Consider the following 15,684-nt stretch of genomic DNA (forward strand, 5'->3'; position numbering starts at 1 on the left):
AACAGAGAAAACATAAAATTATGACAATGTAGCAAAATTCTGAATAATTTAATAGGATAAGATCACAACATAATATTGTGTTAATAAATTGACGCTTCGTGAACAATTGAACGAGTACAAGCCATATCAAGTCGATCAAATTTGTAAAAAATACTCACCCGAATAATTTTTTTTATAATACTTTTAATCTTAAAATTTTATCGATAAAACGAGGGGAGGTCAAAAGACTAATTTTGGGCTTCTACCCACCGGGTCACTATCTGGGCCTAAAAGTTAGCTAAACTCATTTTTGTCACTTCAGTCCTGTGATTTTGGAATATTTTATTTACGACCCCACAATTTTTCTTCTTTTCTGCTGATCGAAGCATTTTTGGATTCTTCAAATACACTACAAATTACTCAGCGTTTGGATTCTAGATCTCGTTTTACAGGTATAGATCCTTCGTTTTCTCTCTTCAGATCTTCCATTTTCACTGCTAATCGTATTTTTTTGATCATTTTTGTAGGCAAATCAATGGCAGCAACTTCAGTACACAAGTTTGCTCAGTGCATTTCTTGCCATGCTTGGAGTCCCGACCTGTCCAGTAAGCACTTCTCCTTTTAGTCATCAGTATAATTCGAATGCATAATTATTGTCTGGAAAAGGAATTTTTTTGAATTGTTATAGAATAAGTTTTGAAGCATAGCTGTATTGCTCTGACGGAGCTTCATTTACAGAGGTTGCTCAAAAACAGTTTTTTCAACAAGAATTTCGTTTTTTTTCACCAATGTTTAAGTGGGTGGTATATAGATTTGTTTTCTATCATTTATTTTATTGAGTAGGATCATAGGATGAGTTACTTTTTTACCTTTTATAGTGTTTTGCTCATTCATAATGTTATGGAATGATAGGTTTGGAAATTGGCTGTTGTTGTTTATATACACAATGAAATAGGGGTATGCTTGGGTGTGTCTGGACTATTCAATTAGAGTAGAAATGGGGTTATGAATTTTACTAAGGGGATTCAAAATATAAAAAGTGAGCTAACAAAGAAGCTAATGGAATTCAATTATATATAATTTTAACCTTGTACCTTCATTGTGATTTTGTAGAAATGAACCCCTTGTTCCCCCTCCGCGCATGTATCAGGTAACTGTCCCCATCATTAGATAGATGGTTTGACATGACCTAGTATTTTTTCACCGCCGGAATTTGAACATGAGACCTCATAGTTCTCCTCTGCTCATTCACTTGGCCATACCCTTGGCTGCAAGTATTTATGCTAAGATTGCACCTGTTGCTACGAAGGGTAGTTTGAGTGCAGTGATTTAATTCACTAATAATCTAAATTTATATTACGAGTGTGAGTGAGGCTGGTGCATTTATATAAATATACTAGTTATAAAGTATGTTTTGTGTGGTATGTAGTGGCTTGGTTTGTGTGATGTTATTAGATGGAATGAGTTGCTAATGCCTGTATATCTTGCCTTTGCAGTGATTGCATTCTGTCCTAACAACAGTGAAGTACATATTTATAAATTATCAGAAGACAAGTGGGAGAAGGTCCATGTTCTTCAAAAGGTAAATATAGTCTGAGTTACACTCTTAATATCATCTCTTCATGTTATCAATTTGTTAAAAGGTCAAAATCTTGGTGGTGTATATTGTTTTGCTGCCTATAACTTTGTATTTTCGGTTATAGCTGTGATGCTTTTCCCGTTTATAAATATGTACTTCGTTGTTGTTAGGACAGTCTGAGGAACACTCTTAATATCATCTCTTCATGTAATCAATTTGTTAAAAGGTCAAAATCTCAGTGGTGTCTCATGTTTTGCTGCCTATAACTTTGTATTTTTGGTTATAGCTGGGATGCTCTTCCCATTACTCTCTCTTTTCTTCTGATTGGTAAAAGATAATCCATGAAAGTGCAGCAAAGTGAAACGAGCCCAAAAATCTACTATGGCTGCTATGTCATATGCAATTGCCATGTCACAACCAAAAGAGAACTAAGAGATGCGTCTGTACTTAATGCTAACTGATTTCCTTTTTCTTTAGAAAATTCTAGTGAACCTTTTTACCCAGATGATCCACCATAGGATTGAAGGCAGTGAGTTCCAAGTGATCAGCTCTCTTAGACATGTTCCAGCCTACCTTGCACTCTTTCTCTTTTTCCTCCATAAGGATTAGTAGTCAAATATTTGGATAGAGGACCACATTTCGTTAATTAAAGCCTGTTGCATTCCTTTGATTAGCTTCTATGTCTGTTAATGTGCTGTTGAAAATTTCAGAGAACCTCTTTAATTTTATATTATTTGATAAAGATATGATTTCGGCAATCTTTGTTCATTCTGATATCATCCATCATTTATCTTCTATTATTATATCACAGTGTTTTATTCTTTTCAATTCCATTTGACTGAAACATTGTTGTTACTTTGATTCTTATGTTTCCTTTATGCTGCAGCATGACCAAATTGTTTCTGGTATCGATTGGAGTTACAGATCCAACAAAATAGTCACTGTTTCTCATGACCGTAATTCGTAAGTAACTATCAACCTTTGAATTGTCGTGTTTGACATTATTAAATAGGTGATAACTGATATCATCAATTCATTGTTCAAAGTAATATCTGTGAAGATTAGAATCAGGGGTTTTCTTTCTTAAGGTGCTTTAAACTTTAAAGACACTTCACCCGGATGGGGCTACAGTATCTCTCTTCTGCTTTTTCTAGTAGAGCTTAATACACGCAAGTCTGTGACAATCTATATGGTTGACAAAGCTACAGAGTTGGTTCTTTATTCGGCATAACACATTTTGTAGTAGGATCTTTCTGTATCTTATTCTCTCTAATGTAATTTAATTGATTCTTTTTAATGTGTGTACAATAGTTCAGCTTGACTTGAAAATAGACTAAGGTAATATGGGTCGAGTGGGGGAAACACAAAGAGGATTAAAGGGGTATGTGTGTAGAGAGATATAGATGTGCGCATGCATGTGCGTATCCCATGATTTCACAATGTCGGGCATTTATTATGAATTAATTTGCTTAAGGAATAATATTCTCTGTAGATATGTCTGGAACCAAGAAGCGACAGGTTGGGTTCCTACTCTGGTTATTCTCAGGCTGAATCGTGCAGCACTTTGTGTGCAGTGGAGTCCAAAAGGTATTCAAGTCTCTTAATTCTTTTCTATGCTCATTTTTTTTTTCCATTATATTTTGTTTTGATGACGTAAATAAATTAAATTATTATGTGAAGTAAAACGGTGGATCTGATTTCAAAAGTCTGGATAAACCCTCCACGATCAGAGACAACTCTTGCAAAACATTATTGAACTGTAACATCGTTTCTAACTAAAAGAACCATTCAAGATTACACCAAATGACAAATATTGAAAGTCAACTGGTACTTTTGAGTTCTTGAATAGAAGCCCTTTTTCCTTCAAAGCATCTTAGAGTTCTTGCTTTTCACGAAAAACCACCAAACATGTTTTCTCTGGATACCCTCCTTTGGCTTTTATTCAGTCCTCTCTCTTTAGCCAAGCAATACATCATTCAATGTCCTAGGCATTACCAGTTGACCTCATAGATATATAGGAACATATTGCACAATTGAGCAACCTCTGATCAATGCATAAAAAATGGTTTGTGTCTTCTGTGTCTCTTTCACACATAGAATGTCCATTACAAATTCGTAGACCTCTCTTCGGCAAGTTGTTCTATGTGAAAATGGCTCCACATATATGGCTTAACCTCTTTCTGTATGCTCTTTTCTATTGCATGTGGGCCACTGATTTTAAGTTGGAATTTCCAAATTTTACAAAACCCAGTCATCAATATTCATCTTATCTTATGTTCTAAGTGTACACGGTTTAAAAGATTTTATATAGAGTCACAGACCATGTGCAACCGAGCTTCATTTCTAATCTTCTATCTCACTAGCATATTTCTGACATTAAACCATAAACTTGCTTTGCTTCTTTCATTAGCTTATTAAATTTGTCTTGCAGAAAACAAGTTTGCTGTCGGAAGTGGAGCTAAAACTGTTTGTATATGCTACTACGAGCAAGAAAATAACTGGTAATATATCCCATTCTGTTTTTGGATTTTGTCAGCTCCTTGAGTTTTTAGATAAGAGACCAGGAATGTACAGAAGCTAACTCTTTTTTTGTTGTTGTTAAGAGGCTTCCCCTGGACGCTTATTGTTTATATGGATCATACTTTACCTGATAATTTATTTATTTTTAATTGGTAACATTACTTCTCCATGTGATAGCTGAACAAATTAAATCCTTCGCAAACTCAGTGCTAAAGAATGACCTGCACATATGGTTTCTAATCTAAATGCTATCATATGCCTTAGAATGAGCAGTATTTAGGTCACATTAGTTAGATGCACGAATGGGCTGAGGAGGAAAATGACTCATTCTTAAAACCAACGTTCTTAAGACCAAAGAGTCTGGCAGAAAGGGGAAAAAGCCCTCAGTTCCTGGTTCTCCTTTAGTTGGATCCTCCGGAATCACAAGAATCTTTAGCTAGAATGGGGTTCCAGTAATTATTATGCATCTATTTGATGCCTGCGATAGAACTAATTACTTCTTCAAAAACAAAAAGGAGAATGGGATTTTAACCCTGTTAAATGAGATCTTGAGAAGAGTTGCTGAGTTTCTCTTTGGAGAGAACAGTACTATGAAAGTTCAAGCCGTGCTTGGTAGGAGTAATTATCTATCATTGATCTCTATGGTTGAATCAGTCGGGGAACCTTGGTTGTGGTTGTTTACTCTGCAATGAATGTCAGCAGTTCTAGTCCTCTTATCTCCAACTCGTGAACTTAACCAACACCAAGCTTTACGATACCACACCCATTTTTTCAAATCGATGGTTCAATCTATGATTTCATCATTATTCATTACATTCAGTAAACTGTAGATTTGGGTTTCTGTTGAAGTTGTTCATGACAAATCATTACTGAAATACTGGCCTTTTAGACTAATAACAGTTCTCAGTGGCTGATATTTCACTCTTAGTTTGTTGATGTAGTGTATCTAGTTCCTTCTTAGGACAATGTTATCTGTGAATTTTGTGTTCTGTTAATCCATGGGTATACACCAACCAAACTTTATGACTAATGATGAACCAAAAGAGTCCCACTCCTCATTTGATGGCATTGCTTGTTTGCTTCATGCATAGTACAATGGTATCTGTGAATTTGGTATTGTGTCAATCCATAGGTGTATAGAGGCCAAACATTTTGACTAGTGATGAACAAATGAAAAACCATATGATTAATCTCAGAGGTGAAAAGAGATACTGACATCTTGCATTTTCAATTATAGTCAAGCTAATACATATACTAATCACTACGAGTGGAGTAACACTTGCTTTTTACAGGAACATGTTTAATTTTATCTTAATTTTTTCACAGGTGGGTGAGTAAGCTTATCAGGAAAAGACATGATTCATCCGTAACAAGTATTGCCTGGCATCCAAATAATGTGCGTCTGTTTCTCTCTATTTTATTGCATCATGTAGCAGCAAAAGAATACCCAGCATTCGTTTAAATAGTTGCACTGTTATTTGGAAAATATTTTCTGCAAAGGATTTGAGTACTTTCCTTTTTCTTGACTTGCAGCTTTGTCATTTTGAGTATTTCATTCCTTTTTTTTTTTTTTTAATATTCCATTGAATTGCAAAACAGTTGCTATGAATTTATTGACACAATTTTAAGTAACGTCATGATGATCATGGCAATCCCCACATGTATCGTAAGCTTAAGTATTGTATTTTAGAAGTTGAAGGGAGCTATAGATGCTGGAATAAGACATTTCAAGCTTAACCCCCTTAAATTAGTGGAAGCTAAACCACATCATGAGTAATTATAGTGTATAGCTAACCGGAAGATGGTAATGTTGCTCAGTAAATAAAAGTTAAAATGTGATCTTGAAAATAAAAGCTATCCTCCTGCTGATGTAGACGATATTATATTATCTCCACATCTCTCTTGATGTTAATGCGAAGGAGTATTTTAAGCCCCTATTGGTTATTCATAGATCTTAGCTACTAGAACTTGGGAATTTGTGTTATATCATCCATTTTGTTGATACTTTGTGCGACCCATCCGCGCGCGTGTGTATATATATCGTGTATCAAGAAAATAATGGTCCACTAAATGTTAGATACACTTGCAAAATCTTCTGGTTTTAGGAATCTGTAACTTGTTGTGGCAGGTTCTGGTTTTTGTTTTGGAATAGAATACACGTTGTTACTGTCTCAAAAGAAAATGTTAGATACACTTGCTACTATTTATCAGTAGCTTTTTCTAATTTTAAAGGTTAGCTTGTACATTATCACTTTGAACCGATTTTGGTGAAAATATTCATGCAGGTTCTTCTAGCAACAACGTCCACTGATGGTAAATGTAGAGTATTTTCAACATTCATTAAAGGCGTCGATTCAAAGTATGTTTCTCGAAGTTATGTTCTCCTCCATACAGTTAGATTTCTTCAATATTATCACGGTTTCTTACAATTTCTCACTCAATGGAACAGAGACTCTGCCATGGGGAGTTCTGCAGATACCAAATTTGGAGAGGTCTGAATCTTATCTTATGTTGTAACCCTCATTTCTGTTTTTCTTTATGTTCAAAGAAAGCTGCTCATATCTTACCCTTAACAAGTTTACTTTAAATACCTTTGTTGAGTGAACTAGAAGAGAGCTTCATAAATACATCAACTTATTTATTGGGAAAGCAAATGGTAATCTTAAAAAGGTGGAGTGCATAATTTTTGTGTTTGACTAAATTGGAATTCTCTCTTGCCAACTGAAGCACTGAACAGAGTCAGCTAATTTCCTGTGAAATCAAAATAAAGTTGACCTTCACTCACTCTCCTGTGAAAATATCAGATATTTTATAAACCAGGAGCACACTGACATGTCATGGGCATGGAACAACTCAAATTTTCTGAACTCTATTAACGCTTCTTATAACTATTAACTATTCATGGTTTTAAACTGGCCCAGCCCTGAAAGCCATATGTTCTACTCTTCTGTCCATGTGCAACTTTTCCAATCCAGTTACAGCTCTGTATATTTTGGCATGTTGAGTATCAAAGATATAATTGCTATGATAGTTTGCCATACCTACTTGTTGAATAGATGTTATTAGAGTTTCTTAAATCGGTTTTGAAATATCACATGTAGCTTTGACTTCAAACTGAGTAGCTCTGTTTTCATACTCTTATGTGCTTTCCCCCTTTCTGTTGATGTTACTTCGGCCTCTTCAGGCACGTGTATTTTTTGTGCTTTTAACTGGTTTAAATCCGGTAACGTTTTCCTTCAGTTCGGTTGATTGACAGTGCCTATAATAGGCTGTCTGAAAGCTTGACAGTGACATGTGGTATTAATAGATGATGCTCGTTTCTTCTTTCGGAAAATTGTTTTTCTTGCAAGATAATATTCTAAGGAATTGGCTGGCAGACACAGAAAATCTTCATTGATGTTTTCTTTTTTTAAAAAAAAAAATTCTGGATAGCATTCATATGTCCTATTTTAATTATTTGTAAATAGAGAGACTAATAGATCCTTTATTCATATTAAAATGCAGCAAATTGTTCAGCTTGATCTATGCTTTTGCTGGGCTTTTGGTGTCAGATGGTCCCCAAGTGGCAACACCTTAGCATATGTAGGTCAGATATTCCTTTCTTTGCTTCTTTGGCTTTTGCATTATTTTTGGCAGTGCTTCAACTGTCTCATTTTTGGTTGCATATTCGCATACTGTGTATGTGTGTTCAATTGTTCTATTTTTTTATTTTTCTTGGTCTTGGACTAAGTACCCAGAATTTTGCATGTAATACTAATGCAGCTTAGATATTGGGTTTTGGATGGTCTCTCAGGTCATAACTCCATGATATACTTTGTTGATGAAGTTGGTCCCTCTGCTGCAGCACAAAGTGTAGCAATCCGTGATTTGCCTCTTCGTGATGTGGGTCAGAATCCTGTCTCATTTTACTTTGTCTATTTTAGACCTTAATATTTGTTGTGTAATCAAGACTTCTCTTGCAGGTATTGTTTCTTTCTGAAAGGATGGTTGTTGGAGTGGGATTTGATTGCAACCCGATGGTATTTGTGGCAGATGAAAGTGGACTCTGGTATTTATGTTAAATATCTGGAACTTGCAATGCTTGCTTCCTTTCCTCGTCTCTATTATTCCCTGTTTTCCTTCGGGTTTTTTTTGGGGGGTGATGTTGCTTTTTGATCACTGATAATTTTTTCGAGTGGTGCAACTCACTACTGTTCCTATAAGCCTCATACTAAATCAATTCTCCATTTTCTTTGCAAAATTATGTATTCTTTTTAAGGACATGTTGAAACGCTTGGGGAAGTGCTAGTCATGTAGTGAAAGAAGGTTTCACTCTCTAGTCTCTACCTTGTTTCTTCTTGAAGCTTGCTTTAACCTCTTGAATGCCAGTAAATTACTTGATTACATGTAGTTGTACTTACAGCTAAACCCAAACTTAAAATTGGTTTATATTAGGTATGCATTTCTATAATATGGGTATGGCTAAGTATCCAAAGTGGGATTCTCCACTTAATTGTATTTTGAAGGACCTACATGAAATACCTATACGGCTATACCAATAACAACATACCAGTGTAAGGTCTAGGGAGGTAGGATGTACCCAAACCTTACCCTAGCTTTGTGGAGTAGAGAAGTTGTTTCCGATAGACCCCTCTACTCAAAAATGTGTTATCAAAACAAATTTGGAAAAGAAGGTAGTAATAAAAATTGGAAAGGGTAAGATACTAGATACTACAAGATTACTAATAACACTACTTATAAGGAGGAGGAGACTAGCCTCTGCCTCTCCCACATAAAAATGCGACCACGCTTGTCTATCTACTAATCTTTTATTTTAATCCTTGACCTCCATGCCTATCTGTCTAGGTTCATGTCCTTGGCGAACTGAAAATGTATCAGGTCATGATGAATTACCTCCATATAATTCTTATTTGGCCTACCTGTGTCTCTCCTTAAATTTACTACAGCAAACTTCTTACACCTCTTAATTGGTGCATCTGTGCACCTTTTTAAATGCCTGAGTCATCTCAGTCTCACTTCCCTCAACTTGTTCTTCCAAAATGTCACTGGATCTCGTCTGGCTGGTCGCTCTTCCCTTCCTTATCCTACGAATTGTCCTCTTATCCTCCGTAGACTTTATGCACGTGCAGTACTCGAAATATCCACGACTCTCAGAGTGCTCTAAATCCCCCAGTATGAAATTTGTGCCACCCTCTTCATTTAAGAGCTTGTGGAAATACGTCTGTCATCTCTCTCTGATGTGTGCCTCTTCTACTATTATTTTGTCATCTCTCTCTGATGTGTGTCTCTTCTACTATTACTTCGTCATTTTCATCCTTGATGGGTTTCATTTGGTTCAGGTCACGAGCTCTCCTCTCTTGCCTTGGCGAGCCTATATTACTTCTTGTCCCGGCCTTTGTCTCGAGCTCTTTATACAAGTGCTTAAAAACTGCCTTTTATGCCTCTGTAACTGCCAACTTTGGTTCCTTCTTCATTGTCTTATGCTTCTCCCCGTTCTTCTTATCCTCGTTTCTGCTTTCCACTAACGCCTTATGGCAACATTCTTGACTTTCACTTTCCGTTGAACATCTTCATTCCACCACTAGTCCCCTTTATGTCCACCTAAGTTACCCCTCGTAATCCCGAACACTTCTCTAGCTGCCTACTGTAACTTGCTGCCCTAGACCACATATATCTGCGTCCCCACTGCTCCCCTATCTCCTTAGCTTTGACGCATGTCAAGCCTCCCCAGTTGATCAAGGATTGATCATATACAATCCTCTTCTTCCTTTTGATCTCTAAATTCATAAGCGTAAGGTTCTTGATCGGATAACCTTGTGGTCCTGGCATAACACTTCTTATGGAGTACGTAATCTATCCAGGTCTTAGCCAGCCCACTGTGGTAGGTCACCAAGTGCTCTGCCCTTTTATTGGAAACCCGAGTCAGCTATGATGACCACATCAGACATTTTTTTGAGATCCAAGGCTAACCGTGGTCTCTATGTTGTCTATTCTCTCATAAGGCTAACTATTACTGAAATCCTCAATCTACTTATACTATTGAGGAGGTAATTAATTAAATTTGTCTTTTATGCTTCAGGAGTTTCTTGAGATTCCTCGATGAACGGAAATCAGCGTCTTCAAGTGCCAAATATGGTGGATCACAGGTAGTTATCCCAAAGATAGTTCTGAAATTATCTTACCTTTAAACTTCAGTGATGGGCTAGAGCAGTGCACTTATACAGTTATCCCATGACCTTTTAACCTAGGCCTAGTACAGTTGGTACATCTGATCGATTAACTACTTGTGCCGTCCATATACCATGGCTCTTTATTTGTCTCCCATCTCCGTATATTTGACAGTTTTCGGAAGCATTTGGGAAATTCTATGGTCAATCAAAGTTTTCAGCCAGCAACAACGTTGAGCAGTCAAGAGGCGCTCATGACAACTGTATCAAGTAATATTTCAACAAAATCACATTTTTTTCATGCCCCCTTCCTTCCATTTAAGCTTTGAATAGTTCTTACATCAATACATGTTTCTTTATCCCAGTTGCATATTACCACTTGCAAAACAGAGAAAATCTAGTGTCACCCGTTTCACCACTTCAGGTTAGTTTGTATGGATTATATACTTCATTCGAAAGCCTCTTTCTGTAACCGGAGATTCATGTGAATCCTCGATAACGTTTCAGGACTTGACGGGAAGATAGTGACATGGGATTTGCAGAAACAAGAAGATTTATTGGACTATCTATGAACATTTTTGAACTGGCATATCATAATACTGTCCATCTGTATGATGTAAAAAGTTTTTCTTTGCTAAGACCTTTCTAAGGTATAGTTGGAACAGCTGTAAAATGATTGAACAACACATGAATTTGTTTATGTAAACATGACATCTCAAAAAGCTATGCTGAAATTTTACTTATTCCGTATTCCAAAAATAGATTTACATTTTTAATCGTAACTTCTTTTTTTTTTAAATGACAAAGAAAACCTACTGCCGCTATCATTTGGGTGCATACAGGGTAAAACTTTCGCTTCTATACAATAGCTCGCTAATCACATACTATACAATAGCTCGCAAAACCACATAGGAGAAGTAACCTGCACTAGGTAAGCCCGGTGGGACGAGCTTGATCCAACGAAAGCAAGGGGTTTTGAACTTGAGACCTCTAACATTGAAGTTTTAAGTCTTAACCACTGGGCCATCCCGAAGGGTTTTTAATCGTAATTTTTAACATGTATTATTGTTTTACTTGATCTAAGATTATACCAATTCATAAAGTACTTCCAGCTACTTTCAAAGATTAACCTACATGGTATTATACTTGGATCTACAAGAGATACCGCTTCTTCTTCCCTTTGGACATTTGCAACTTGTTTGCCAAAATACTAACACAAATCACTTTCACAGACACACTTGATAGGGCGGGTGAGAATAACTAAGCTACTATTTACGGATCCGGACAATTCAAGAGTTAGCCCGCCTTTAGAACCTAACCTTTCTGAGACTAAGGTCCAAGGGACCACCACAAGAAATAGACTTCACCTTTAACTTTAGAAATATAGAAAGTTAATTGAAATTCAAAGAAAATTAAGAGGCATATATTACATGACCTATTTAATAAAATGACAACTTCAGAACACTGCTAGTTAGTCTAAGAAATAAAAGTCAAAATCAGTCCAAACACTACCTATAAGTGGAAAGCAATAAGAACAATCAGCTACAAATGAAAATGGGGGGTTTACATCTCCTATTCTTTTAATCGTTTGATCATTCTTATGATTCTTATTCGATAGAAACATCGATATTCCTTAAATTAATTTTTAAAATATAAAAGCTACAAAATATTATCAGTCAAGTGATGATTACATGAGAAATCAACTAATGGAGATGAAATTTAAAGTATTAGAAAATTATTTAATGAAAAATTGACCATATATATTACAAAAAATCTATATTCCAAAAATAAATAAATATATATATATTCCTTATAATTAATTGGTTTTAAAATAAAAATATTACTATATAGAGTACAAAATAAATTTGTAAACATTTTTATAGTATAAGAGATATAATTGTTTTGTTTAAAAAATACAGGGGCTAATTGAGTTAAAATACAAAGGGAAACTTACATAAATATACTATAATAAAAAAATATTTACCATTTATAGCAATAATATTTTTACCTCACTTGATCACTTTTAATTCATTTATAATACAAGTTTAATACATATTACAAAGAACAATTTATTATTCACATATAATACAAATTTTAATAATGAATAATATATTTATCACACATTTTAATACACTTATAATACAATGTGACAATTTTTTTACCAAACAAACATAATATATTTCAAAAAACAATTATAATTCATATATATTGCATACATAATTCACTTTTAATACATATTACAAATTTAACAAAGCATTGCTATAAATGGTAATAAACAAAAAGTATCGCTAAAATCAGTAATTATTTTTTAAAATGTATTAATTTATGTAATTTTTCCAAATACAAAAGCCCTTTACCCTAAAAAAAAATAATAATTCACAAGCTCATTCTCTCTCTCTCGCCGTTCTTCTTCATCTTCTTCAATGTTTCGCCAATTTTTTTTCTGATAAACATTCATTTCTCTGCCGGATTACTTTGTTTCAGGTAATTTTTCATGTTTTTTTTGGTTTAATTTTTATTTTTTAATGTTTTTGGTTCATATTTTTTGTGCATTGATTCTTTGAAAACGATGAAATTAGGGTTTATTTAGTACTTGTTCCCTCTTTTAAATTCTAGGGTTATGGTTATGTAATTGAATTTTTATCTATTGAATATTGAATTTTGGTAGATAGATGAAAATGTTGCTTGTAGGATTAAAACTGAATGGTTTGAATGGTGAAGTGTTATCGGGGTGTTATGTGATAGAAGGTTACCGGAAGTTCTGTTGAATAACTATAAGATTGACTGTGTTTATGGTAGTTATTAGTGAATGTTGGGATGCTATGGCCTGTAAGTGAGTGTTGCAGAGATGAGGATGCTAAGATGGATGTTGTGGTGAGAAGGTTGCTTGAGATGGTTTAGATATGTTAGTGAATGTTGGGATGCTATGGCCTGTAAGTGTTGCGGAGATGAGGATGCTATGATGGATGTTGCGGTGAGAAGGTCGCTTGAGATGGTTTAAATATGTTAGTGAATGTTGGGATGCTATGGCCTGTAAGTGTTGCGGAGATGAGGATGCTAAGATGATGTTGCGTTGAGAAGGTCGCTTTAGATGGTTTAGATATGGTAGTGAATGTTGGGGTGCTATGGCCTGAAGTGTTGCGGAGATGAGGATGCTAAGATGGATGTTGCAGTGAGAAGGTCGCTTGAGATGGTTTAGACTTATTCAATGTGTATTTATAGATGCATGATGTTAAAAGGGGGTCGGGTAGACCTAAAATCACATAGAAGAAAGTGATTTCAAAAGACCTCCAAATGCTTGGCATAAATATAGACTTAGTTAAAGATAGGGCGCGACAGAAGAAAAAGATCTTTAGGTGATATCCGTTAGTTGAGGATAGATTTTACACTCGTATGAACCTTCTATTATTACCATTACTATTATTTTTGTATATATGATATTAGCTTAATTGAGAACTTAGAATTCATATAGTTGGTCCCAATTTGTTCAGGATGGAGGTGTAGTTGTTGTTGATTCGCGGTACTTAGTGTGCGTTTGGCTGTTAAGATTAAGAAGTAAAAGCTAGTGCTTTTTAATCACCGAAAATTTGTGATTTTAGATTTAGTTTTAAAAGCTAATGCTTGCAAGTATTTAGTATGTTTGGTTGTTTCATTTAATGCAGGATGGATAAGGTTTGCATCTATATTGCTTACAATGGCAAATGGACTACAGATAACAAGTATTTGGATCATGAGATCAAGCTAATTCTTGTGAATGATGGGATAACATTTGAAGGTCTTGTCGAGAAGATTTTTCAGGTTCTAAAACTGAAAGTGGGTGAGATAAAAGCAAATATTTGGTTTGACTCGAATCTAGAAACAAGCAAAGGAATGCAAGTAACAAACGATGAGGAAGTCACTACTTGCATCTACTTGTTGAAAAATGATTCAAATTTCAAGACTTCCCGTTTCATTGTTGATGTTGCGGAAAACAATGCTTTGTCTGCAGTCAATATTGTACAACAAGAGGAAATGCAGATTGAAAGAGACGAGACATCGATACCAGTTGAGCCAATATCAGAGTTTGAACCTCTGGAAACAAAATCATCTCATGGTATGAAACTGAGAAAAAGGGCCCAGAACAGAAAAGTATCAAAAAAAAGAAAAAGATCGAGGAGTAAAAGAGACGATTTGTCAGGTGTGATTTTGAGAGAAGATGCTTCATTGGATGAAGTAGTTGTGGGATCTTTGTTTGCGAGCAAAGAATGTTTAAAGAAATGTTTCACAAATGGCGCAATCAGAAACCACTTCAAATTCAAGACCGTCAGGTCAACCAAAAAGAGGTATTATCTGAAGTGTTATGATGACAATTGCCGTTGGTTCGTGCATTCTTCATGGATCAGTGATTCTGCATTATTCAAGATTTGTAAGTATATGAAAAACCACACTTGCTCTGCTGATGTGTTTAAACCTGACCAACAACGGCACGCAACATCAAGGGTCATATCTGATTACATCCGTGAGCTTCTACCTGAATATGAAACAGAAATGACACCAAATTTTGTGAAGGAAGAAATGAGAAAGAGATATGGACTGAACATTAGTTACCACAAAGCATGGCGTTCAATACAACTAGCTTTTGGTGTGAAAAATGGAAGTCTTGAACAGCACAACGAATTGCTTCTGTCTGAACCAGAACAGAACAATGAATTACTTCTGTATGAACCAGAACAGAACAATGAATTGCTTTCATCTGATCCAGAACAGAACAGTGAATTGCTTCCGTCTGAACCAGAACAGAACAGTGAGTTGCTTTCGTCTGAACCAGAACAGACCAATGAATTCCTTCCATACGAGCTAGACCAGAAGAAAAAATTGCTTCCATACAAGCTAGAACAGAAGAAAAAATTGCTTCCATCTGAACCTGTACAAGACAGTGCATTGCTTCGGTCTGAACCAGAAGGGAAGAAAGAATCGCTATCATCTGAACCTCAACAGGAAAATGAATTGCTTCCGTCTGAACCTAAACAGAACGAATTCTTTCCATCTGAAGAAACAAACCTCGGAAGGGATGATCAAACTCAAGCCTGATAGAGTCTAGCAAAGTGTAGCATACCGTATATTCCTTTCCAAATCTGGACAACTGAGAGCGGCTATTGGTCTTAATCCCAGCTTACTCTGGACACAATAATTTACATCATAGTTATTATGTCACTACGTTGTACAAAGGGAAGTGTAGTGAGTTTAACTTTATTAGGTTTATCATGTTTCGTTTTTTTTATAGGGTCTGGTACATGCCTTCTTATCCTGTGAACTGTACCTGAATTTGATAAAGGGTGTTGCAGATATATGTCCAACTTCTGGACTAAATTCATTCGAGATGGGAATTGTTACTGGCACTACTTTGCTATTAATTGTCATGTTTCGATTATCTTTTTTGTTTTTGTTTTATGACCAGTA

General features: G+C 35.4%; 2 protein-coding genes across 2 annotated transcripts; both read left to right on the forward strand.

Annotated features, from left to right (window-relative positions):
- The first annotated feature begins 309 nt into the window (after nucleotides 1-309).
- LOC107018592 (actin-related protein 2/3 complex subunit 1A-like) lies at nucleotides 310-11,004 on the forward strand. Its single transcript, XM_015219113.2, has 16 exons — nucleotides 310-431; nucleotides 507-584; nucleotides 1,476-1,561; nucleotides 2,445-2,521; nucleotides 3,051-3,145; nucleotides 3,990-4,059; nucleotides 5,405-5,474; nucleotides 6,364-6,437; nucleotides 6,528-6,570; nucleotides 7,583-7,664; nucleotides 7,872-7,960; nucleotides 8,041-8,126; nucleotides 10,158-10,224; nucleotides 10,421-10,515; nucleotides 10,611-10,669; nucleotides 10,753-11,004. Exons 2-16 carry the CDS (start codon nucleotides 515-517, stop codon nucleotides 10,815-10,817), a joined length of 1,128 nt encoding a protein of 375 aa, XP_015074599.1. The 5' UTR covers nucleotides 310-431; nucleotides 507-514; the 3' UTR covers nucleotides 10,818-11,004.
- Nucleotides 11,005-12,595: 1,591 nt separating this feature from the next.
- LOC107018659 lies at nucleotides 12,596-15,638 on the forward strand. The gene is made up of 2 exons (XM_015219194.2): nucleotides 12,596-12,729; nucleotides 13,908-15,638. Exon 2 carries the CDS (start codon nucleotides 13,909-13,911, stop codon nucleotides 15,313-15,315), a length of 1,407 nt encoding a protein of 468 aa, XP_015074680.1. The 5' UTR covers nucleotides 12,596-12,729; nucleotide 13,908; the 3' UTR covers nucleotides 15,316-15,638.
- Nucleotides 15,639-15,684: the final 46 nt, after the last annotated feature.

The sequence above is a fragment of the Solanum pennellii genome, chromosome 5 (genome assembly GCF_001406875.1).
Source record: "Solanum pennellii chromosome 5, SPENNV200".
Classification (NCBI taxonomy): Eukaryota; Viridiplantae; Streptophyta; class Magnoliopsida; order Solanales; family Solanaceae; genus Solanum; species Solanum pennellii.

Coding starts and splice junctions, on each gene's coding strand:
- LOC107018592 (XM_015219113.2), top strand. CDS start 515: ATGGCAGCAACTTCAGTACACAAGTTTGCTCAGTGCATTTCTTGCCAT. Junction 5,475..6,363: donor TTGCCTGGCATCCAAATAAT/GTGCGTCTGTTT, acceptor ATATTCATGCAG/GTTCTTCTAGCAACAACGTC. Junction 10,670..10,752: donor CACCCGTTTCACCACTTCAG/GTTAGTTTGTAT, acceptor ATAACGTTTCAG/GACTTGACGGGAAGATAGTG.
- LOC107018659 (XM_015219194.2), top strand. CDS start 13,909: ATGGATAAGGTTTGCATCTATATTGCTTACAATGGCAAATGGACTACA.